The sequence below is a fragment of the Dreissena polymorpha genome, chromosome 1 (assembly GCF_020536995.1).
Source record: "Dreissena polymorpha isolate Duluth1 chromosome 1, UMN_Dpol_1.0, whole genome shotgun sequence".
Taxonomy (NCBI): domain Eukaryota; kingdom Metazoa; phylum Mollusca; class Bivalvia; order Myida; family Dreissenidae; genus Dreissena; species Dreissena polymorpha.
The window spans coordinates 3,792,906-3,820,037 of NC_068355.1; the positions used below are offsets into that span (position 1 = coordinate 3,792,906).

The following is a 27,132-nucleotide window of genomic DNA, read 5'->3' on the forward strand; positions in this document are numbered from 1 at the left end:
GATGATAAATCTCGAATATTGTTTACATTTCCTGACGTCATTTTGAATGCCTCGGCTTTTACAAAGCAAAATAACAAAATGCGATTGGTCAATAAACGAAAACTAAGCCAATGAAAACGCTTTAAAATGTTGTATTACACATGTGTAATATAAAAAAATATGTAATGGTTGTATTATTTTGGAAACAGGGTATATCATGTGATAAAACAAAGTACAAAAACATTGTTATGGTTATGTTTGTAAAATACTTATAATTGCATTGTAAATTGTTTGTTCATACTTTTTTGATAATGTCGTATGAAAACGCAGCAAAAATTCAAATATTTATTGACATACAAGATACATGTTTAGATGTCGATTCCCTATTTAAGCTATTCGACCCAACATACGCTTGTTAATTTCCAGGTAATTTTGACGAAGTCTAATCGCTCAAGGTTCTGTTCCGTGCTTGGATTATCATCTATAAATATGTATTTTTAATCCGAAGCTTAGTAATGAATTGAAATGCTAAAATGAACGATATGAAATGCATATTGGAGAACAAAAATAAAGATCTTGCGTAGAAGAGTAAAAACTCGGTCAAAATCAAAACAAAACTCTTAACATTGAGTATGATGTGCTGACTACTTAAAGTGTATTCTCGGTTAAATCATTCATGTTTATTGATGGGACCAGAACGTTCAAAGTTAGAAGGTTTTAAGTTAAAACGTGTGTTGTCTCTGCCCCAGCAAATTCACGATTAAATAATGTAATAGAGTGCAAACATGTGTTCATTTTAAAATAAAATAGTAACAAAGGTAAGATTAATTAAATTTGCTATCACTTATTTAATATTATCGTTTTGCTTAATTTTGTTTTCAAAAAAAGAACAAAAAAGGAAATAAACAACTTATCGTTTACACTTAAAAGATGCTGGCTTCTAAGGCCATTTTCAGACGTGACACGCTGAAAATTATTTAAGTTCTAACCGACGTTTATTGATAGTAATAGGGCTTGGGGCTTATGTAGGATCAACACAAATAAGTATTCTTTTGGATAAACGTGACACACCGATCGCAACAATATGCAAACATAGGCCTAGTAATGTTCAGTTCTAGAGAGATTTTCAAATATTAATAAGCATTTGCCATTATTTTACGCGCTAAACAACACACCAGTTAAGTTGCATGTAATAAGAATTAAAATACTATAACATACACAATATGTTTAAAGTATTAAAATTGTTAAAACATTTCGTGAAGTTATGTATTAAAACACATTTATAAAATAAGAAATTCACATTACATAGGCAGTTCGAAATCTTTTTTTATCTTTTTTTAAATATTTTTTATCGATTTAAACTAGTAACATCACTATTTCATTATAACTTATCGGTATTACGAGTTGAACTATTATCACCACACACACACGTTAGTATACAATATGTGTGTGGACACCATGCTCACATGGATAATATCTTACTATTCACCTAACTCATTGGCGGTGATATCTTGTACAACTGAAGTTTCCCGGCTCCTGTGGCGCTGTTGGACACCGCCAGCTTTGTGCTATCCTTAGATCAGCTGTGCGGCAACTTCAAATTCAAAGGGTAGGAACCAAGAACGTCACCACCAACAGTCAGGTGCGCGACGTCATGGTTATTCTTACTACACACCAGAACTGTGTCGTCAGGCCCTACACATGCACTACATGGTTCCCGGATGTTTTTATTGATGACTGCTATAGTTGTGCCAATCAGGGTGTCGTTCATACATGTACACTGCATGAGCGTCCATGTCGGTAAGAACTATAACGTGTTCTTAGACTCGACATACGTGCACATACTAACATCTATTTTGTACGTCTTTACAGGAAACGTCACGTGATCAAAGTCAGACTCCACACCGTCCACTGAAAACATTCTGGCAGGACAGGGATCATCGTATGAACTCACGACCATGCGTAACGGAGACTCGCGAATATAGAGTAGAACTTGTTTGTTGTGTTGATTATCCTCGTCAGCATTGCATTGTCTTTACTCACAGACAGAAGACACACTAATTTACCTTTTCAAAGCATTGCAGCAAATTCATCTGATGAGAAGCATAATACATCTGATGATTTTGTATTGAACTTGTGAGATGTTCATAGTCTCTGCAGCAGCTCATTCACTATGCATTTGCAGTTATAGTTATCCACGGTTACTAGTCTCCCGTCCGATAGGAAGTCCAGTCCAGTGAGGTAAGGTTCCTTCTCATCCTCCTCATTCTTCGGTAGATCCACGGTCACGAGCAGTTCCAGGGAGATAGGTCTTGACAGGGATGATAGGCTAATTGGACTTGTTTCCACTATAATAATAATATTATGGTTATTATTATGATTATTATTATTAATCATGATGATGATGATGATGAGGAGGAGGAGGAGGAGGAGGAGGAGGTGGCGGAGGAGGAGGGTAATGGTAATAAAAACGTGATCTAATATGATCCATCGGCAATGTTGAAGTCACTTTTAATCAATGAACTGTATAGAACTACATTTTGAGTCAATACGATACCTAACATATCTAAATACTCTTAAACCTGTTGAAACGTACAGCATTAAATGAGTAAATATACGATTGCACTGTTTTTAATAATTATCATTACGCCTGGTTCCTACTATCTTGCTACCCATCATGATAGTCACGATTGTTCATTCGTATCTGATCGTGATCTGTCTCTGACTTTCAGTCTTCTGTTATGCAGTGCGCCCGGGTGCAATCTGATCACAATATGTTATATTACATGTATATTCTCGCTCATGCTTTTAAATACCGATTCAATAACGTCCGTTAGTAAATAATACGAGTTGCTTCGTTGAGTCTTACACGAGTTAAATTGATGTTGGCCAAGATACATGTATATGCCATAACAAGACACAATATAGCTAATACAATATTGGGACACAACTCTTTCCATAGGCGGGAAAATGTGGACAAACTAATAGTCATCATCCCGGACAGTACGGCAGACTACAAAGGTGTCAGAAAATGAAGCTGCGATATCATTCATTGTAGTCTTTTGCTGATAAGTAACCTCTTTCAAAACTGAACTCAATAGTTATTTCAAATGATCCAGCAATACAGAGGTTTCACCAATTAATTTAGAACTTAAAGGCGAACCTCGGACAATATCCTCCACAGGAGACAACTTTTTTACAACTTTTGGAGCATCAATCACATTCATAACAGAAATTATGGTTTTACTTACAGTTGTATCCACCAGTGTACTTGCAACAAAAAGGCATGTACCTCAGTGATTATTTGTAGGATCTAGCACGAAGTCAGACTTTCAATTGTCATTGATAAAGGCTGGAATGTACTTTTTTGAACTAGAGGGTATAATGATAGATTCTGGTGTTTGAATGAGGGCGCACAAAATAGACTGATACTTGTACAATGCCATTTTACCCATTTTTGTTTTCAACATTACCTTTGGCACCTTAATTGAGGCTTATTGCATACATGTATCTAAAAAGTCCATTCCTAAAATACCATACGATTCAGCAATATCACCCACTAAAAGTTCATGTACAACTGTGAGATGTTCTAATTGAAATGACAATTTGCATCTTCCCATTAGTTTAATTTCCCCTCATTGGCATCAATGAGAGATCTTCTGGTATCCAACAGTTTGGGCTGATTTGCATATACAATCTCACCTTTTTCTCGACAGAAGGGACAATTAAGGGAACCAGTCATTCTACACGTATTATAAGTATTCGCGTTTTAATTATTTTAAGTTAATAATAAGTTAAATTATTATATTAAGAAATGACAAGTCTTTTTGTAGTGTGTTGTTTGTATTTTAAACGTTAACAGTGCATGTCATGGCAGTCTATATGTTTAAAGGTCGTAAAACGTTCAAAGGGTTTGTTAATGAAAATTTAACACTTACGCTTTTTCAACTTGCATATTAACTAAATGTATAATTTATAAATAGAATTGTTGATAACAGTAGGGTAAATATTTTCGTATAAGAAGTCTATCAACGTTTCATTACTTTGTTTACTATTGCTAACAAACTTGAATGATTTAAATGTATTTCAAAAATCAACACGTACATTAACATTCGTATTGCTGGTATTTGTTTACCTATATTTGACATAACTTCATATGCCGACTGTCGCCTAATAAAACGAAAAATAGCGTGGTTCCGAGAACATATCTGTATTCCTGACCTGAAATACCTAAACTTAATGTAGGCGGCTAATTATAAATGGTCATAGTTTAATTAACATGAACGTTTATAATTGCCTCACCTGCATCATAAAGCAGATCTCAATACAATAACAAAAGATGTAAATGCCTAAACATTGCATTGCCCAGCCCTTTAATGGATTGTCATCGATCAATATAGGGAACAATTAACTTGGAAAGGTCGAACAAAGTACAGGAAGTTTCTGTAAAAAAAACTAATAGTCAACTATTATAAAATCAATATAAACGAAATTTTGATTCTTTTCTTTGTAAATTCATTTGTTCTTTACGGCGTTAAATGATTTAAATTTTTCTTAAATTTGTAGTTTAAAGAAATTTGTTCAAACATTGAGGCATCTTTTGAAGTGTGTCATTAAATGTAATTAATTTCAATTTTGCTAGATTTCTGAATAATAAGAATAGTTTTCAAACTTTAATAAAAGCTCGAACAATGGTCCTTTAGAATTAAAATCAACCGCCCTGAATTCTGGTTATGAACGTTTATAGTACGATATATTTTTATATTTACATAAGCGATCAACGTCATAAAAGTTAACGAAAATCAACATAAATACTACCTTTGGTAATTTTGTTCATAACGACTTCGCCTTAAACAAATAACAACATTTTATGACTTCAGGTTCATTTTTAATAACTATTTGTTAAGAGACAACAATAAGTTCTTGTTTATATGATTTATAAAGCACCGAACTGTTTAGGATTGTTACGAAATCACAATTGATGCTTCCTGTGATGTAAAAACATTTCTTATGTGCGTGTTCTAATTACATCTAAACTATTTGGTTCTTTAATTGTAAGCTGTTCACAATATAATTTGATCGCGTTAGAATCTAATTAATATGTGTATATGCTATTTTTTTGTCCTATAACCCACGATCATGGGTAAAGATGAGACTTACAAAATTAGTATTGCAAATTATTCATGAACGTGGGTTATAACTTAATATGAAAGAACATATTATTCCGATTCTTCCACTTATCAAGTATTGCATACTATATTGAAATAATACATTACTAGAGTGATTAACTTGAAGCCATCACTGCTAAAATGTTCAGAAACTTACGGCGTTCCGAAAAATCTACCTTACTTGAATACGTAGCAACCAGTGAATTTGTTGACTTGAATTCTGCACCCATAAGAAGGCTAATGTAATTGAATTGACTCAAGTCGAGCGCAATCCTTTTCTTGTTAACATGGACATATATTAAGCAAGATTGAAAATCGTATACATAGTATTATAAGGGGCAGTTTAAGCTTTGTATAAGTGGGCTGTTAACACAGTGGCAAGCTTAAAGTGCAGGGCCCCTCTGGATCATCGACGCACTGTTATCGTTTTTTAATATGACATCGGGTCATATTGGACTGTGTTATTTTCCGCAAAGCAGCATTGGTACTTTAAAGAACTTGTGTCACTGTCAGTCCAACATGAATTTTACTTTTCGGTTTAAGGCGTAACACAATACTATAAATTATATGGACTAACCGTCAAGTGTTTAAATACGATGGGGATTATAAACTGTACCTGAATCGCAAATATTGCGATGCGTGAAGCGGTAAGTACCAAGGTGTATGTACGTCACGGTGTATGTATAGAATGCCGTGCGGATGCCCCAACATAGAACGACCTAAAGTTTAAAAAAACACATGCACAACCACTGTTAAAAAATGAGGTATTAAAGTTAAGACCATGATCTCAATGCTTTCATTTTATGTGGTAAAACAAAAGTATTGCATTTATTTATTTTAGCTCTGTCTATAACAAATAACAAATTATCATTTATCTCACCACAAACTTTTAGAAAGACAGTAATTTTACTACATGCATATTCCATCGAGTCAAGTTCGTAAATACCTTTATAAATTAAGAAGATTTCCTGATAATTAAAATACATCTTTATTTTGGAACAAAGTGATCGTAATACGGTATATAACATTAAGTTTTGTTTCTTATTCGTATCTGAAAGGTTTTAGTTTTGCTGTTAAGTCAAAGCGTTGGCTTTGTAACTACAAAGATAACTAAATAATATGTTTTTATTTTATGCTTTCCGGTGGTTTATATAGAAATATCAGAAAATTAAAACTGATATTTCACTGTTTTAAACAGTGAAAAGTAACAGTGAAAAATATCGATATTTTTCACTGTTTTACTGTTTTTTGACGAAATGACGTCTTAAATCCAGCGACATTATCCAGTTAAATCTTTTTGAAATGTAAATAAACGGTGAAAAAAGCATAAAATAAAAAGAAAATTTGTTGGATTAGATGGATTGTCGATTTTAATTCACTCGTGATCATAGAAAATATATTTTTCACTCATGGCGGCGCCACTCGTGAAAATATTATTTTATATGATCACTCGTGAAATGAAATCGATATTCCATCGATACCGCTGGAGACCGCTAACTCGTTTCAAATACCACATCAGCATATAACATAATGTAATGTCGTAATGCTGTGTTGAACAGTAACTGTTAGATATTTGGTTGATACAACCTTTAACACTGTATAGCAAACGTGAAGATCGGGGACCAGAGTATATATGCCCATTTACAAACAGTGTGATTTACTGGTGAGTAACCTTTCAACGTCTTTGTACGGAAAAGACGTAGTTTAGCAAACATGTCCAAATATAGGTCAGACGTCACTTCCTGCAGATGACCCACTTGATTTATTCACAAAACCCTTAATTTTCTTTGTCCGTAAATATTTTATCTGACAGAATATTTCAATCGTAAACTGTGAAGTAAACGTAAGTATATATGTTTTTCATATATCACTTGATTTCATAAATAAGGAAAATGTTTGACACTTGGTTATGATTTTGTTTGTAAACAAAAGAAACTGTCAAGAATCACGGCCAAGAGTCACACCACTCACACTTCTCACGTTCGTCGATATTTTTAGTGCTAACATTTTTTAGATTGTGTGTGTGTATGTCATAAAGATGTTTAATTAAGTTGGAATCTAAGCTTTATTGGCACAGTTCTGTTCACACTACATCTGGACTTTTATTGCCAAATTTCAGGACCAATGTTATTTCACATGAATTTATCATTTTTGGTCATGCTAAAGAAAATTCACAGGAAAATAAATATACTGACGTTATAAATCAACAGTTTAAAGAAAACAACACATCAATCATTAAATTATCAGCATAATTAAGAAGAATTATAGTTTTACAATATAAACTTTTCACGGGGCAACTTAATCATTTCCAATTAGTGTCATCCAAATCTGGGGTGCTTGTTTTAGGTCGGTAAGTCAACCAAAATATTACTGAACTACAGTTACACTGCTGTAAACAAAAAATACTGGCACAGGACATTTATACACAAACATGGCATAGCCAAATGGCAAATTCCCAAAGTCTCTCATGTTAATGCCTATTAAAACACCATTTTAGGCTTGAATCATACTTAGATTGAGTAAATGAAGCAAAATATAAGATCGCGCTTAGCACAAACCGCTTATCATTACATAATCTTGAAAGAGCAATGGGCAGTATCATAATGTGAATGAGAAAATTGCTAATGTTAATTTTGCACCATGAACGCAAAAGAAAATGAATAGCATGTCCAATATATCTATATATGCATTCTCAGCCAAACATGGCCGGACCGACAGACATGTCCTGTAAAATTTTGTAAGGTCCAGCCTGTCGGTCAAATTAACAGGACCGATTGTCTGGTATAAAAAACGAGAACAAATTCGTTGGTTTGAATATGTTTATGGCTCTGAAAGTTTTATGAGTTGAAAAAAATAGCGATAGCATCTTTATACACGTGCTTTTCCGTACCAACGCTCTTTCTGCTGACAGAATTTTCTGAGAGCACCTGATTTCATTTTTAATACGTTTGCGGGTCAGGATGGTCCAAATTCATGACAGCCTAGTCGCTATTGTCCAGACTCCTATCTGACATGCGCGCTAAGCGTTAGCTTAGGTAAACAAGTATAGGATACTTTCGTTTTGAAAAACATTTTTTTGGATATGTTTCAACTTTTAACTAAACAAGACTAGTACCATGTATGGCGTGTATTATTATTGAACTAACTTCAGATACAAATGTGTGACCTTGAAATTAATAGCTTTTTAATCATTTATCATTTTATATCATAAACACCTTGATCCCAGCAATGAAACCAAGTTATTTTACAATTATATTCTGTAGCCGGTTGGTACTGTAAAAAAAGAGGAGGTCCTGTATTTGTTCCTGTTTTACAAGACCTACTGTCCTGTAAAAATTTGCCTAGTTTGGATTTGACTGTTATATGCACACCTAACAAAGGAAAAAAGCGGCACTAATGGCAGATGGCCAACAATGTATACATTTGCGAAATAATTTCCAGCAAAAATAAACAGAAATGATAAACCATTACTTGCATAATGAAATAAATAGAGGATATTTGTTGGATTGGGTGGAATATCGATTTTAATTCACGAGTGATCATAGAAAATATATTTTTCTATGATCACGAGTGAATTAAAATCGATATTCCACCCAATCCAACAAATTTTCTTTTTATTTTATGCTCACAAATTGATATTTTATACGTTTGCCAATCCATTCAAACCAATTTCCCTTTGGGCGCCCCAAAATATCATAACCGCTTTTTCAATAAGCGTTGCAAATAGTTCACAAGAAAACAAACGTTAAACAATAACTTTTTTGTATTTACAATGCAACACATATCAAGTGAAAAGAAAAAAACACCGATAACATCATTTAAAAAATAAATAATCATATGATGACACAATTTGTTTATGTCATGTTGTCGTATAAATATGCGGAGTCTATTTATAGCGTAAATAACGTTAACAGTGTGTACATGTATGTTCAAGGGAAGTTACTCCGTATGTTGATATAAATATTCATCGAAGAGTTCTCGCTCTTGGTGGAAGAATGCGTGGGGGTCACAATGGGGTAAGAAAAATAGTGCCGGTAAAACAGTGAAAATTATCGATAATTTTCACTGATAATTTTCACTGTTTTAACAGTGAAATTATCAGTTTTAATTCACTGATATTTCTCTATAAACCACCGGAAAGCATAAAATAAATGCTCATTTTCAAATGTGTTGGCTATGAACCTGCCTGAGCTTTATTGCTGAATTAATGTTAATGTAGTTTTATACATCTCACAACATACACAACATTATTTTCTTAAAATGGTATATTATTCACCTTTGCTAACAAAACAAACTATTTTAAATGAATGTGTTTCCCATTTATTTTATTGTTCTTAAAAACAATTGTGCATGTACTTATTTTTATCATGTTTCAGGTCATTAATAAAACAATTGTATAATGATAAGATTTATGTATTATTTGTATCTATTAATAAATATTAGATGCACAGTTGCAATATTAGATGCAATTATTTATTCTCTTCATATCTTACCATGTTAACTGGTTTATAACACTATCGTCTAACTTCTATCTTCTACTATTATGTATAAATTGTAAAATGCATATATAATGTGAGCTTTAAGCTTGTATGCACACAATAAATGTTGTTGTTGTTGTTACGTATGGATATTTTATGACATCCTTGATTATTCGAATACAGATTATTTATCTGAAGTGATGATTCAGCCTTTGTCATGCACTACCCATGTCACTTTAGTGGCAGATGCTTTTCTAAAATGGGATTTTTCCCCACACCTTATTTGAAAGTTGTGAATAACCTTTTTATAAACTAATACAACGTGCAAAGTACATTTTACACTTGCAACACTTACATGAAGATATGGAACTTGTGTTGACATGTGGCTAAAGTATTGCTACTAAGAACACTGATAGCCTGTCAATAATTTTGTGATAATTTATTCATGATCATTATCACCATGAATGCATTGTTTTACGTTGGGGAGGGGGGTAAAATTGTGGAGGGTGCTTGTCTGCATGTATGCCATATTAATAATAACCATCTGCAGCCTTTTATCAGGCTACTTAATATGAGCTTAGATCTGGGATAATTGGTCTAAATGCATGTGTGTTAAGTCTAATTAGGCTTATCAGGGAATGCAATATCAACCTAAACTTGATTTTTGTTTTGAGCAGACTTCATTTAGATGATGTTTCCAAAAAGCAGAAAGTGTTGTCTCTGATTATCCTTGACAGCATATTAAGAACATGACTTTTAATGGTCCCATAATTTTCAGACCAGCTGCCAGCATGTCAGACGATATGAACAGTGGGGAGTCTGACCATGATTCAGACACAGACCTCTCAGACCACATGGATGAGGACGACGATTACTGTGGTTACTATGACAATGATACCAACGACCTTGACATTGATAAACCCAAGAAGACAGACGACCCCGAGTATTTTGAATTTGAACTGTTGCAGTTGGAAGATGTGGAGCGGTTCTTAAATGAAGAAGTGGAGGTGCTATGTAGTTCACAAAAGGTTGGTTTGATTCATCAGTACCACTTTTCTACTGTAATACAACAACATATTTTTTAAGATTTTCACACAAAAAATTAGGTTGAAACTTGTTTTGTTGTTATTAATTTCTATTGTTATTCTTAATGATATAATGCATAACAAAAACATACTTTTAACAATATTATGTTGTTTGCTTTAAAATTAAAACAACAATCATTTAAAGACAGCTTTTTTAAGTTTTAGTAAGTTGTTGATTTGTATTAAGAAACACATGTACATGTAGACAGAAACACATGAAAACCAGTAAATCAATATACAAATGGAAATCTATTTGACATTTTACATACTTTTCTGTACTACTATAGTGGGAGACATATTGTTTTTGCCCTGTCTGTTGGTTGGTTTGTTTGTTTGTTTGCTCCAACTTTAACATTTTGCCATAACTTTTGCAATATTCAAGATAGCAACTTAATATTTTTCATGCATGTGTATCTCATGGAGCTGCACATTTCGAGTGGTGAATGGTAAGGTCAAGGTCATCCTTCAAGGTAAAAGGTAAAAAACAACAAATCCAAATGAAGTAATAAGCTTTAAAGGTAGATAATTATCTGAACCTGCCAAATGATAAAAAAAATAAAAATAGGCGCAGTAGAGGACATAGTGTTTCTGACAAATGCATATCTTGTTTTCATTTGAATTGAACTTAACGTTACATTGACAATTTTTTTTATAAATTTGCTTCAAAGTGCTTTAAATGTACTATATTATAATTTATTTCAACCATTTCAGATTAAACCATCGTTAGCCAAAATGTTGCTTCATGCACACAATTGGAAGAAAGAATTTGTGATTGAATGGTGAGTCACATTCATAGACTAGTAATAACCCTTTGCCACTCAGAAACAAAGTGAAAATGTGCAAACAGCATTAAACCAGATCTGTCTGCGAGTAACTCCCAGTCTGTTTAGGTTTGTATGCTGTTTGCTGCTCATCAGTATCTAAGGGTTAGAAATGAAGCCTAAAAATTTGAATCGAGTAAGAAAGGTCTTTAATTAAATTACAATTTCTAAGGGACTACAATGCGTCAAATTACGTATGATGATAAACGTGGTAAAGGGTTAATGTGCTTGGTTATGTATGTTCATGTATCTTCTGTGCAATATTTTGCACATGTCTAAAAATTTAAATGTTCAATTTTTAACCAGGTTTTTAACCAGGTTTTCCGAAGGAAAAAACTGGTTATTAGATTGGCGAATGCAGGCGGGCTGGCTGGCTGGCGGGCGGGCGGAACAAGCTTGGCCAGGCCATAACTATGTCGTTCATTGTCAGATTTTAAAATCATTTGGCACATTTGTTCACCATCATTGGACGGTGTGTCGCGCGAAATAATTACGTCGATATCTCCAAGGTCAAGGTCACACTTTGAGTTCAAAGGTCAAAAATGGCCATAAATGAGCTTGTCCTGGCCATAACTATGTCATTCATTGTGAGATTTTAAAATCATTTGGCACATTTGTTCACCATCATGGGACGGTGTGTCGCACGAAAGAATCACATCAATATCTCCAATGTCAAGGTCGCCACGACTAAAAATAGATTTTTTTTGAAAACAAACTTACAAAGGGGGTTAATTTTGTTTGTTCATTTCAAAAGTTCAGTTTGAGTTTTCTCCCTTTATCAGATTTTTTTTTCACAATGAAAACCTGGTTTTGTGACAATTTTGTCCCTTGTCTGATGATACGCTACACTTCAAAAAAATTCTTTAGTCCTGCAAACATGGTGAATGTTCTGTAAATGATTTGCTTACTTTTCAGCCATTCCAAAAATCCTTCTAAGTTGCTGGTAGATTCAAAGGTTATACCCAAAACCAAGAACCAGGTTTGTGCAAATATCAAATACTATTTCCACTTTCTTTTACTCATAAATGATTTTAGTTGAACAACTTTTTTGTATTGGACACATTTACAATAATTTTTACAGAATATTTACTGCCATTGCAGAGCAAAGAAGAGTGCAAAGTAGAGTGCAAAGTAGAGTGCAAAGTAGAGTGCAAAGTAGAGTGCAAAGTAGTTGGTGAAACCCATAAATAGTAATGATCAACGTAAATATGAACCACACTCAGGGATAACATGGCTTTATATATTTGCGTAAAGTGTCATCCTAGATTAGCCTGTGTAGTGTGAACAAACCAATCAGGGATGACACTTTTTGCTTTTATGGATTTTTGTGTTTTAAAGAAGTCTCTTGTTAAATTTTTTTTCAGAGAAAGTCTCATAGAGATCTTATGTCTTAGACTTGAATATGACATCTGGAACTAACACAACATAGTATAAATAGCCTTTACATCAGATTGTAGACTCTATAATCGCCATCTTAGCAGCTTCACTAACATACAGTATTTTTATGGTATTTATCTACTTGATAAACCAATAAACAGACGTAAATTTAATTCTTAGATCTGTTATGGCTGATGACTGAATAAATGACAGCTGAACATAGAGGGGTATATAACCTATTTCCAGATAAGGTTTCCTGCTGAAATATTTGAGAAGCGCTTTAAGAAAAGAGGGTGTAATGAATGTGTGTGAAGTGTCGTCATTGATTAGCCTGTGCAGGCTGCACTGGCATTGAACCTCGTTTTCTCTGTGCATCACATTTATTTACTGTTTGCCATTTCCAGCAGCTGCTAGCTGGCCCGTCAGCCGTGTGTGGGGTGTGTCTGAGCCAGGTGGCGCGCACTGACCTCTACGACCTCTCCTGCGGTCACATGTTCTGTGGGGAATGCTGGGACTCGTACTGCCAGGTCCAGATACAGCAGGGGACCACGCTTGGTGAGTGCATTGATCCTTTCCTGTCAGAAGCTCAAGTCCCATGAAATGCTCACTTTTAGCTCGGCTGTTTTTCTGAGAAAGCCCGAGGTATTGTCATAGACAGCTTGTCGTGTAGTCCGCCGTCAGCGTCTTGCTAAAACCTTGACATTTTGCTCTAAAATCAAAGTGCTTCCACCTACAACTTTGAAACTTCATATGTAGATGCACCTTGATGAGTTCTTCACGACACAAACACCCATTTTTGGGTCACTAGGTCAAAGGTCAAGGTCACTCTGACCTCTACAAAAATAAAATTCTGACAAGCTTTCATTTATTCAAAACTGCACCTGTAGCCAAGCGTGGCACCCGTTATGCGGTGCTCTTGTTAAGTCAAGGCTCATGCACCTCTGACTTACAAGATTATACAAGATTAGAGGTCGTAGTGTTGTAGTGGATATGGCGTCCGCTTAGCAAGTGGGAGGTCACAGTTCAATCCCCACTGGGGGAGCGTTCTTTAGATTTCCCTCATAGACACCAAGTACTGGTTCTGGTCCCAGGAAACTGACTCTAGAGCATTTCAAATAAGCCTTAAGCCGGGGATTTCAATAGATTTTAAAAACCAGGAGTCAATGACCCCTGGACTGAAATTTTGAGGAGTCAAATTGAAAAATGGTGGGGTCAATTTTGAAGCGCGTTAATTGTGTTTTTGTCTGTATTATTCAATTTTTTAGATAAAAATATGCTCTAAGAGTAACACAATATCTTAAAAAGTTATACTGCTTTATTAAATAACAATACCATGATACATAACACAACATATTTTAATGAATTGGCATTTAAATATACTTCCTTATAGTTATAACACATTTAAGTCTTTTAACACATTTAAATAATTTAAGATATGTACCGGTAGCACCTTTTCATCACATATTTATCGTCATTATATTATTATCATCCCTATGATAGCTTTTCTAACAAAACACAATCTAAATACATGAAACATCTAGTATATCTATTACTGTTTATCCTAAAACTATACATGTCCGAAATATGTACACTTTGGAATGCCTTACCTGTAGTAGTTTTACTTTAATAATCCAAATTTTTCTTGTTGTTATCGGGTTTAACAAACCTTATCAAATGTTTGTTAAATCCAGTTAATGCTTTCTCCATTATTGAATCGCTATTACTTGCAATTTGAATCGCCAGCTTTGAATTGAACGCGGGTTGAATGTTAAGTCCGCCATTTACAATGTCGAAGGTCATGACGCAGCAATTTAATTCTACTCGGATAATTTATATATTATCGAGAAAATGTGTTTTCTCAATGTTTATGTGTAGTATTATTACTTGTTAGTATAAAAATGAACTGTGATTCCAGTTTATATCAGATGGGTGTTACTTGTAATTATCGGTGGATTAACAACTGACAAAACTCGCTGGACTTAGATCTACTATTGGATCTACGTAATTAATAGACCTTTGTTCAATATGGTTTTTACTTTAATTAATTTTGCCGACATTTTTAACAGTGCCGTCTGCAAAAAACCTGCAATTATCGGATGGTCAATCAATTATCACGTAATCACTGCTGCTAATTACCCAGTTAGTGGGCACGCACTATTTAGACGGTGACATGTGTACTGGAAGAGATGAGATAAGATAAACAACGCCCGGGGTATTCCCTCGATTATAGACCGAGTTTCAAATACTGATACATTAATTTCAATTAGGAGCACAGCGGGATTTATTACCATTGAACTCGAGATGCTAACTGACTGACGCACGGGTCAAATTTTCGACGCGTCAAAATGACGCACAGCAGAAAAAAGGGTTGCGTCAAAAATGAGTCATTTTTAATTTGCTCGCGTCAAAACGCAGGATTCTGCGTCTATTGAAATCCCTGAACAATCAAGCTAAATAAATAGGTTTGAGATGATACACTAGTACCTTTTGTGATCAATGTTCTTTGCTTAATGATGATTGTTTGATTTTCAAGATAATCTGTATCAATAGATATTGAAGCCTGCTATGCACTGTTTCGATGGCTTCTAGTGATTTAAAGGGGCCTTTTCATGTTTGGGTAAATTGACAAAATTGAAAAAAGTTCCTGCAGATTCGCAAATTTTCGTTTTAGTTATGATATTTGTGAGGAAACAGTAATACTGAACATGTACCATGCTCTAAAATAGCCATTATACAGGGTCTTCCCCAGGCCATTTAAGCGCCCCTTGCCGGGGCGCTTGAATTTCGAAATCAGAGTCCCCGGGGCGCTTGAAATTTTCCGATCAGTGTATTCTTCAGTAAAAGAAAGTGGAGATTGTCCAAAAAAATCAAGGTTTCCCTTTCAGTGTATCAATATTCCCTGTTTTAAAAGAGCACTCGGTACCTACTTTCACAAGTAATCGCCATAAACACCACATGGGGTAATGGATAATCCACTGATAAGAGAATAGCATGAAGCGCGTATCGATTATTCTAGCCACATTACACGGTCATTTAAATGCTGACAAGGATGTATCTGGTAACTTTCCAGTCGTCAAACTGTGAAGTTCATCGTACAGTACAGAACATTTAAGACGGTTTCGGGCATCATCATCACACCTTTTTACTGTAAACAATTGTTACCTATGACTCATAATTAATACGAGAAATTAATTGCAAGTGGTAAACAATTAATTATTATAGCGAGTAAGTTGTGCGAATGACTCCCGGTTACAATTATGTGACAACAATTTATTTAATTCCAGTACATGTATATTTCAACATGTCCATTTATAGAACTGATTCATCTCGTTTTTCTGACATTTATTCGACACGTAATGCGCTTAAACAAATTTTCGTTGAATTAATTACGCACACTTGTAAATGTTTCGTCCGATTATCGATAGTTACAAGACTGATGATGGCAACCGGCCGTGATCCTCGTGGACAACGTGAATTTCATGCATAATTCCGTTAAAACAGTTATTCGACTCGTAAAGTGTTTAAACAAATTATCGTTGAATTTATAACGCAACGGTTAATATTTGTTGAAATCTCAAATGGAAATAATTAAATTTGTAATCCGAAACCCATTCCCGTAAGTCGATGTTAACGCGTTTTTAATCCGAAACACTTCCGAATGTAAATGTTACCGCAACAATAAATATTTTTGCTTCAAATTAGCAGTGCAAATTTGTTTTGTGTCGAATCTTTTTCTCAATAAAAAAGAGCGCGAAAATTATGCAGCATGTACAACGTCGCGTCTATTGCATACAAATGGCGTGTATTGAGCGTTTTAACAAGCACACAACAGGTCAGGGGATTGACGCATATTCAGAGGCAATATTTCATCAAATCTATAAATAGTCACTTAAAAATGGCAAGGTTTGTGTTAAAGAAATAACTGAAAGCTTTTATCGTAAATATTTACCAGAAAGAGATTGATAAAAACGGAATAAACGGGATTATCGGGTAAGAAATAGAAACTTGAAAAATAGTAAGTATACAGTAATAGAGTCGGGTTGAAACGGATGTATTGGGGAATCGTTCGAGTCGGGATTTTACTATCTGTGCGGAAAAGTTTTAAAACAATTAAACAATATAAAAAAAAATTTTTTTTAATGACTGGGGGATTTTTTTGAAGAGTCATAGCGCACCAAATGACGTCTTTTGACGCTGTTTTTCTTTGAGTTATAACGCACCACACAACGTGAATTGACACGTTAAATAAAAAAAAAATCAACGTCGGGAGGGCACACCCCTCCCGAACCCACCCCCGATCGGCCCCGGGGCGCCTGAAAAAAATCCTGGGGAAGGCACTGATTATATGCATCTTTTGATGATTTAAAAACCCGAAAATTATAAAGCGTTGCAACGGGATACGAATTAATGATTTGGAGAGTTCTGTTGTTGTCATTATATTCTGTGAAACTACGAGGATTGGTTATATTAAGTATAAAATGCATCTGATATTGTATAAGGAAGGATGGCCTAGAGGTCTAAATAGGAGACTTTTTACTCCAGGACTCCAGGGGTCAGTGGTTCGAGCCCTGCGGAGGGTTACCTTTTTGTTCGTTTTAGCTCACCTGAGCACAACTTGCTCATGGTGAGCTTTTGTGATCGCCTATTGTCCGTCGTGTGTTGTGCGTCGTGCGCCGTTAACATTTGACTTGTGAACACTCCAGAGGCCACATTTATTGTCCGATCTTCATGAAATTTGGTCAGAAGATTGGTCTCAATGATATCTTGCATGAGTTCGAAAACGGTTACGTTTGCTTGAAAAATATGGCTACCAAGGGTCGGGTATTTTTCCTTATATGGCTATAGTAAAATCTTGTGAACACTCTAGAGGCCACATTTATTGTGTGATCTTCATTAAACTTGGTCAGAAGATTCATTCCAATAATATCTTGGACGAGTTCGAAAATGATGTCAGTTGGTTGAAAAACATGGACGCCAGGGGGCGGGGCATTTTTCCTTATATGGCTATAGTAAAACCTTGTTAACACTCTAGAGGTCACATTTATTTTCCGATCTTCATGAACCTTGGTCAGAAGATTTGTCCAAATGATATCTTGGATGAGTTTGAAAATCGTAACCTTTGCTTTAAAAAAATGGCTGCCAAGGGGCAGGGCGTTTTTCCTTATTTGGCTATATATGGCTATTGTAAAATCTTGTTAACACTCTAGAGGCCACATTTATTGTCCAATCTTCATGAAACTTGGTCAGAAGATTCGTCGCGATAATATCTTGGACGAGTTTGAAAATGATGCCGGTTGGATGAAAAACATGGCCACCAGGGGGCGGGGCATTTTTCCTTATATGGCTATAGTAAAACCTTGTTAACACTCTAGAGGCCACATTTATTTTCAGATCTTCATGAAACTTGGTCAGAGGATTTGTCCTTATAATATCTTGGATGAGTTCAAAAATGATGCCGGTTGGTTAAAAAAAAGGGCTGCCAGGGGGCAGGGTAGTTTCCTTATATGGCTATAGTAAAACCTTAATTGTTAACACTCTAGAGGCCACATTTATTTTCCGATCTTCATGAAACTTGGTCAGAAGATTTGTCCCAATAATATCTTGTTTTATCCTACAGCTAAATGATTTTATAGAACAAATACGACTCATAAAAAAAGATTTTCTCCACGGTTATTTTTAGATCAGGTTTCTTTCACACTTATTTTAAGAACATTATTTAGGGACTAGTTTTTTTTTGGCCTTTCACCCCTGATTGCGTCATTTAGGTCATTGGGTACGCAGTCTTTTAATGAGTTTACGAGTGTGTGTGTCTACGATGGATTATTATGCCCCCCATCGAAGAAGAGGGAGTATATTGCTTTGCACATGTCGGTCGGTCTGTCGGTCGGTCCGTCCACCAGGTGGTTTCCGGATGATAACTCAAGAACGCTTGGGCCTAGGATCATGAAACTTCATAGGAACATTGATCATGACTCGCAGATGACCCCTATTGATTTTCAGGTCACTAGGTCAAAGGTCAAGGTCACGATGACCCGAAATAGTAAAATGGTTTCCGGATGATAACTCAAGAACGCTTATGCCTAGGATCATGAAATTTTATAGGTAGATTGATCAGGACTCGCAGATGACCCCTATTGATTTTCAGTTCACTAGGTCAAAGGTCAAGGTCACGGTGAACCAAAATAGTAAAATGGTTTCCGGATGATAACTCAAGAACGCTTATGCCTAGAATCATGAAACTTCATAGGTAAATTGATAATGACTGGCAGATGACCCCTATTGATTTTCAGGTCACTATATCAAAGGTCAAGGTCATGGTGACCCAAAATAGTAAAATGGTTTCCGGATGATAACTCAAGAACGCTTATGCCTAGGATCATGAAACTTGATAGGTAGATTGATAATGACTGGCAGATGACCCCTATTGATTTTCAGGTCACTAGGTCAAAGGTCAAGGTCACGGCGACCCGAAATAGTAAAATGGTTTCCAGATGATAACTCAAGAACGCTTATGCCTAGGATCATGAAACTTGATAGGTAGATTGATCATGACTCGCAGTTGACCCCTATTGATTTTCAGGTCACTATATCAAAGGTCAAGGTCACAGTGACCCGAAATAGTAAAATGGTTTCCGGATGATAAATCAAGAACGCTTATGCCTAGGATCATGAAACCTCATAGGTACATTGATCATGACTCGCAGATGACCCCTATTGATTTTCAGATCACTAGGTCAAGGTCACGGTGACCCGAAATAGTAACACGGTTTCCGGATGATAACTGAAGAACGCTTATGCCTAGGATCATGAAACTTGATAGGTAGATTGATCATGACTCACAGATGACCCCTATTGATTTTCAGCTCACTAGGTCAAAGGTCAAGGTCACAGTGACAAAAAACATATTCACACAATGGCTGTCACTACAACGGAGAGCCCATATGGGGGGCATGCATGTTTTACAAACAGCCCTTGTTATAATATTATGAATGTAAAAAACACAGTGTTTGGATATAAAACTGGAATGAAACTGGTGAGACTGCATTTTCGATTTAGTTAAAATGTCGAATGTACTCGAATAACGCGATGTTTTGTTGAACAATTCATGGATTAAATTTAAGAAAAGTGTCAGTGAATTGTTTTTTAACTTTTCGAAGAAAATCAATGTCGAATTAAAATGGTAATTTCTTTGATGGTTTAGTCTTCCTTTGTCAGTCGATCAAAGAATGTCTATCCAAAAAGAATTGCCTGCTTACATCCAGTGCTTTAAAATGGAAAAGATGGATGGCGATGAAGAAATTTGTCTAGAATTTTAACTCGTCATGGAAGCAAATTAAACATTACCAAAATAAACATGGATGTGGTTATTATACAACTTTGGTGAGTAGAACAATACTTTTATGTAAGTAAGTATAAAGTGTGTAAAAAGAAGAGTTGTTTAAAGACTAAAATTAACAATATCGGCGGGAATAAATGCTGAATCATGCTTCACTTAGCCATGGTATGTGTCTACATATTTTGTAAATTTCAAAATGGCGGGAGCCATGTTTGTTTTTTGGTTTTTTACAGTGTTGAAACAAGAATTGTAGTTTGAACACAACCGTCTGTGTTCTACTTGAGTGTGTTACATTTGGAATGCTGATTAAATTTGAATCGAGGCGTATAGCGATATTTTGTCTCGTTACTTTTCTTTTGCGTGGAATTCTTAAGGACTATTTCGATTTCTGTAAACAGGAAAGATCACAATACATATAACTACGCAATGTAAGATTCAGTTAATTTAATGTGTTTTTGCTTTTATTTTAGGAATAAATTAAATAAAACAATATTGTAGGATAAATATAATACTATGATAGTGTGATTGTGCAAGCCTCGCCATGTAAACCTTTCTTCACATGTGGGATAAATTTAAGTACACAATCACACTAGCATAGTATTCTCTATATCTCAGGTGAGCGACTTTGGGCCTTTCAGGCCCTCTTGTTTAAATTGTATTCTTGATTTTTTACTAGAGAATTTAAAATCCAAACTTTACATTTATCAATATAAAGAATTTAATGACAAACTTCAAAACATGCCAATATCTGTGAAAATGCCCCTTTAAGGCAATAAACACATAATGTTTAGTCAGTGTTTGTTTCACCATTTTGTGAATGGGACTAGGGCCATTTAAGTTAGAAAAAAAATCTTGTTATTTTGCATGAAATTGAGATATTATTTTCTTGTTTTGGGCTAACAAATACCTTAAAATTGAGAAAAAAAGTGTTTTCAATTTAATATTAACAAAGGTTTAACTTAAAGAGCTTAATATTGATATCAACTAAATATCTATATTAAAAAAAACTTTTTTTTTATAATCTTCATTTGGAGTATTACTCATTTGTGAGAAAAAAAACTGAATGGGAATGAAGCAAAACAAAAAAACTTGTAGTGTAACAGTTTTATCATGGCTCCCAGTTTGACATATTGTCTGATTTCAGGTATTGCATGTATGGCCAACGACTGCGATGTGATGATGCCTGAAGATTTCCTCTACAGCATTCTCAGTAAACCTGACCTCCGCAACAGATACTCACAGTTATCTTTCCTTGAATATGTCAAGGTAGGTAATGCTCTTTTTTAACTGCTCTACCTTACAGTGTATTTTATACCCCGCCATGGGCGGAGGGATAAAGTTTTGACTTTGTCCGTCTCTCCATCTGTCCAGAACACATCTGTGTCCAAACAAATCTCGATACTGCTTTGGCAGATTTCATTTAAACAAGGTCTGAGTGTTTATATGAATTAGAGGATGATGCAAGTCAAATGCTGTCACAATTGATGGCAAAAATGAATAGAGTTAAAACCCTTTTTGACTTGAAAATAAGCACACTTTTGTGTATGGAGCCAGATTTTGGAAATTCTTGGGCAGATTCATTTAAAGTTTGTATTTCTGTATATATTGAAAAGAAGATGATGCATGTCAAAATGCAATGCAAACAAATTAACAATAATAGAGTTATTGCTGTTTTTGACTTTAATATACCCTTTTATGTAGCACTTTTCTGTCTTGATTTATCTCCAATAACAAATGAGTTACAGACATACAACCTACCACAGTTGTTCTCTGTAATTTGGGGCTGAGTAACATGCAAGACCCATAACCCTAGAGGCAACATTTAGGTTGCTAATTAAGGTGAGGTCAAAGATCACAAATTTGATTAATTATTAAAAAGTAATCCATTACTTCACTGTGCATCTAGAGATTCTGTTATGTCTTTCTACAAGTGTTCTTCTTTATCTTGCAGTGTGTCTAGGTGAGACTGAGGTCTCTAAGGTCAGGGTCAAAGTCACATACTGTGGTCAAATGTTACACATTTTGATAATATAGGCCTTATTATTCGTTGTAAAAGGCAGAGGTACAGGCCGTCCCTCTATCTGTCAGTCTGTCGTCTGTCTGTCTGTCTGTCTGTCTGTCTGTCACAAACTTTTTAGTTATGGCAGGAGATATCAATTCAAAGAACTTGCCTGTTGTGTTAGGATTCTACCATACTAAAAGAGATTTGCATCAATCTATGAACTAAATTAATTTTGCAGTGATATCAGTTCTACATAATTATTTGCTTGTTTTTTGCGAATGTTGCTGGGACCGTTTGGATAAGGGTATTGTGTTTTGACAACAGTTGGGAAAATTGTCTTCTTGTTTTTTATCTAAAAATAATTTTAAATTGAGAATGAAATTGTTTTCAATAGAATACTTACTAAAGTTCAACTTATAGAGTTTGATAGGAAGATGAACTAAGTGTTGTTTTTTGTTACCATTTTGATTTTTTGGAAACCTTTAATTGAAAAATGTAGGCCCTTATTAGAGAAAAACACAAGGGAATAAATGGAAATGGGAATGAAGTGCAACCTTAATGTGGCACACACAAAACATTTATTATTCAACTAGGACAGTATTCAGTTTCTGGTATAACTATGTGTACTTAGTTCTAATTCTGGTAGACCACCTAACCAAGGAAAATTGTGGGGAGTTTAACTGACTGCCAGTATAATGACTTAAATACATAAGATAAATAGGGGCAATATATCTCAACGATAAAAATTGCATGTGCCTATAGTGTCATCCAAGATTAGCCTTTTGGTTTACAGGCTAATCAGAGACAACACTTTCCGCTTGTCTTCTTAACGAAAATCTGGTTTAGGCAAAACTCTACACACAAGTATTAAGCCTTATTTTTATGCAGCAGTCAGGGGTTCCACTGGCCCAAAAAAAGTTGTCGCCACTTTTTCGCGGCGCGAAACTGTCAGTTATTCCGACCTTATTAATTATGACAATCGTCTAAGAAACCTTACAACATCAATGTCATTGACTATATTATTACTTTTAAAAGTATGTAAATACATAAATAATAATAAGAAACTTCATAAGTCTTAATAAGCTTTATTTATACATAAAAACATTAGTTTGCACATGATAAACAATCACATATAACCAAACTTATCTAATAATGTTAACATCAATGGAACAGTATGCTGCATACATTTTTTATAAAAATTTATTTAAACATACAATCACACAAATGTACATCATCTGGAAGGGAAAAAAATTCAAACATCAGTAAATAAAGCCTCTCAATTTAATTGTTAAACAGTTACATTTCAGAAAATAAAACATCTAAATTTAATTGTTTAACAGTTACATTTGGTCATTTGGCTAATATGATGCACATAAACTGAAAGCTAAAAAAATGATACACATCTGAACGACTAACATCTTAATTTAAATTAACACCGCCTTATATATCGTTATAATCATTGATCTTTGTGCCAGTTTGTCCTAAGTGTTACATAATTGAGTGTTCTTTATCATAAAAGAACCGTTAATCCGATAATAACCCCCATAAAACTTGACAATAGCAGTAAAAACACCGACTGTAACACTTTCACGCTTCCATGATTTCAGTGCACTCTACACTGTAGGTCGCTTACATCGTCGTAAATCAATATTTACAACTGACATACGCTGGCCGCTTATGCTTGGTCGCGTGCTTTTCGACTCGCAGTACATTTTCGGATAGGATTTTACCGATTTTTTTAAATTCGCCACTTTAAAAAAATTGGAGCCACTTAAAAAAAATTAGCGCCATTTGGCGCCAATGGCGATCGACAGCGGAACCCCTGATGCTCCCCCAAAATTTATTTTGGGGGGAGCATATAGTCGCCGCTTCGTTTGTGTGTCCGTCCGTGCACAATTTTTGTCCGGGCTATTTCTCAGAAACTATTAACAGGAATTCAATGAAACTTTATGGGAAGCTTCACTACCAAGAGGAGATGTGCATATTATCAGCAGGTTCTGGTCGGATGATTTTTCACAGAGTAATGGCCCTTTGAAATTTTCCATTAACTGTACATATAGTGCAATTCTTGTCTGGGCTATTTCTCAGCAACTAATGACGGGAATTCAATGAAACTTTATGGGAAGCTTCACTACCAAGAGGAGATGTGCATATTATCAGCAGGTTCTGGTCGGATGATTTTTCACAGAGTAATGGCCCTTTGAAATTTTCCATTAACTGTACATATAGTGCAATTCTTGTCTGGGCTATTTCTCAGCAACTAATGACGGGAATTCAATGAAACTTTATGGGAAGCTTCACTACCAAGAGATGTGCATATTATCAGCCGGTTCTCGTCGGATGATTTTTCACAGAGTTATGTCCCTTTGAAATTTTCCATTGTACATATAGTGCAATTCTTGTCCGAGCTATTTCTCAGCAACTTATTTTGGGAATTCAATGAAACTTTATGGGAAGCTTCACAACCAAGAGGAGATGTGCATATTATCAGCCGGTTATGGTCGGATGAGTTTTCACAGAGTTATGGCCCCTTGAAATTTTCTATAAACTGTACATATAGTGCAATTCTTGTCCGTGCTATTTCTCCCCAACTACTGACTGGAATTCAATGAAGCTTTATGGGAAGCTAAACTACCTTGAGGAGATTCTCATGTTATTTGTGGGTTCTGGTTAGATGATTTATTTAGAGCGTTATGGCCCTTTTTTTTTTTAAGTTGCTAAACCATCCATTGTATTATTTTGTCCAAAGTTATGCCCCTCAAGACGTTTCCTTTTATCTGAATATATAGTGCAATATTGTGACAAAAAAAACCTTTGGGGAGCATCACCCGTCTCCGACGGTTTTTATCCTTGAATTAGACTCTATTTTCCCCTGCATGTTTGTTTTTCAGAGCCATCCTGCCCTGAGGTTCTGTCCAGGACCAAACTGTCCCATCATCGTGAAGGCCAAGGACTGCCGTGCTAAGAAAGTCCTGTGTTCAACCTGCCACACAATGTTCTGGTACAGATTTGGAATTATGGGCTTACATAATTGCACATGTTCATGCCTTATTTGCTGGAATGTTCAGTTTCACTGCTCATTTGATTTGTTTACTTAAAGTAAAACAAAATGTGCTTTTGGATCAACATGGACGCAAATCGTCTTTCTTTCGGAAATTGGAAAATTTATAATTTTTCCTTGATTTGGATAGAGGCTTTTATGGGTACTGTAAAAAGAAAGAAAACATCTGCTGTCAGTCCAGCCAGTAGCAGACTTTGCCTTTAGCTACTCACATTGTTTACCCTTTACTACTGAGATATGCACTTCAACATGTTTGTAGTCCCTTGAAAATCAATTGAAATTTAAGATTTCTCACTAGATTCAAATATTATAGCCTTTATTTGGTGAGCACCAAACAGCATAAAACCTGAACAGATTGCAAGTCACTGCGAGCTGTTCTTGTTTTATGCTGGTTGCATGTAGCCATTTTCCCTTGCTTCTGAGCGGGCAATAATTGATCTAAAAAAAAAGACTTTTAGAATGATAATTCCATTAATAGTTTGAGATATACTACTGGCAAAAATGTCATTGAAAATTTACCAACATGTTTTGGGCTATAGTGTGAGGTCGCTTAAAATTGGAAAATCTTCAACAATTCCATACCATTCTTTCTACTATGGGTATTCAGTTGAAACTTAATACACGTGTTTGGGGTCATTGAGGTGAAGTTGTCTTACGTGGTTGCTAAAATAAGCTGCACAGATAGGATCAAAATATTTTGAAGTAAAAATTGTCAATTGGTTACTGCCGTTCTCAATAGTTACTTAAGTTACCAGGTGAATGAAAAAGCAACTAAATGTGGTATCAGAAAGTTTGTCTTCTTTCTATTATTGTGTTTTCAACTTTCATGAAGATTTTGATAAAATACCCAATTTCAAAGCTAGGGCCATCAGTTCAACAATTGAACAAAAAGTGGTCTTTTGTTTATTTTATTAAAGTTTATCTTAATGTTTACATATACTGTTGAAAGCGGTTTACGGAAAGCTCTTTTTCACATGTTATACATGGCTTTAATAATTCATTCTTATTCTTAGTTACTGTATTTTTGGGATATAAGAATATTGGAATATAAGACACTTCCTCTATGTTGCTGGTTTAATAACTTCAATACGAATCTTGTTTTGCAAAAACAGGGTTTAATGCATGTGTATTAAGTGTTGTCCCTTATAAGCCTGCGCAGTCCTCGGAGGCTAATCGGCACAACACTTTCTGCTTTATGGAATGTTTTGTTTGAAGGAAGTCTCTTCTAAATTAAAATCCAGTCTGAGCAGTCTTTGCGGACTGCACAGGCTGATCTGCGATGACACTTTACGCACACGCATTAAGCTCCCTTTTCTCAGAGTGCTGCACATTATATTAATATTCTATGTGAAATGTTAGTAGTGTTGTATGTTTGCGTTTATTCAGTTTCAAGTGTGGCCTAGAGTACCACGCTCCTACTGACTGTGATGTCATCAAAAAGTGGCTGACAAAGTGTGCCGATGATTCAGAAACAGCAAACTACATTAGTGCAAACACTAAAGATGTAAGAAATATATTTAGCATTATTATTGTTCAATATTGACATTTATATTTGTCATCTTTAATCAGGCAAATTTGAAGTTTTCATGTGTTATTGTTAGTCCTTTTGCTTAATAGTCACATTATATGAGCTTTGCTCTGGTAAAAGTTGTCTAAATGCATAAGTTAAGTGTCGTCCTAGATAAGCATGGACAACACTTTCTGCTTTTATGGTAGTTTAAAGGAAATCTCTTCTTTCTACAATCCATTGTAGGTGGAAAGTGTTGCCCTTGATTAGCCTGCGCAGACTTTCACAGCCGAGTGTGGCACCCGTTATGCGGTGCTC

General features: G+C 35.1%; 1 protein-coding gene across 3 annotated transcripts in view; it reads left to right on the forward strand.

Moving 5' to 3' along the window:
- Positions 1–6,843: 6,843 nt before the first annotated feature.
- LOC127868848 (potential E3 ubiquitin-protein ligase ariadne-2-like) overlaps positions 6,844–27,132 on the forward strand; it is a 42,049-nt gene continuing 21,760 nt past the window's right edge. The window contains exons 1-8 of one of the 3 annotated variants that reach the window (XM_052410983.1): positions 6,844–6,990; positions 10,404–10,653; positions 11,422–11,489; positions 12,447–12,510; positions 13,313–13,463; positions 21,389–21,510; positions 25,138–25,247; positions 26,694–26,811. In XM_052410983.1, coding sequence (XP_052266943.1) covers positions 10,417–10,653; positions 11,422–11,489; positions 12,447–12,510; positions 13,313–13,463; positions 21,389–21,510; positions 25,138–25,247; positions 26,694–26,811 — 870 coding nt within the window. In that variant the 5' untranslated portion in view covers positions 6,844–6,990; positions 10,404–10,416. Of the gene's footprint in view, positions 6,991–9,021; positions 9,164–10,403; positions 10,654–11,421; positions 11,490–12,446; positions 12,511–13,312; positions 13,464–21,388; positions 21,511–25,137; positions 25,248–26,693; positions 26,812–27,132 lie in introns of those variants that run through there. The other 2 variants (XM_052410972.1, XM_052410961.1) reach the window with 2 other exon arrangements.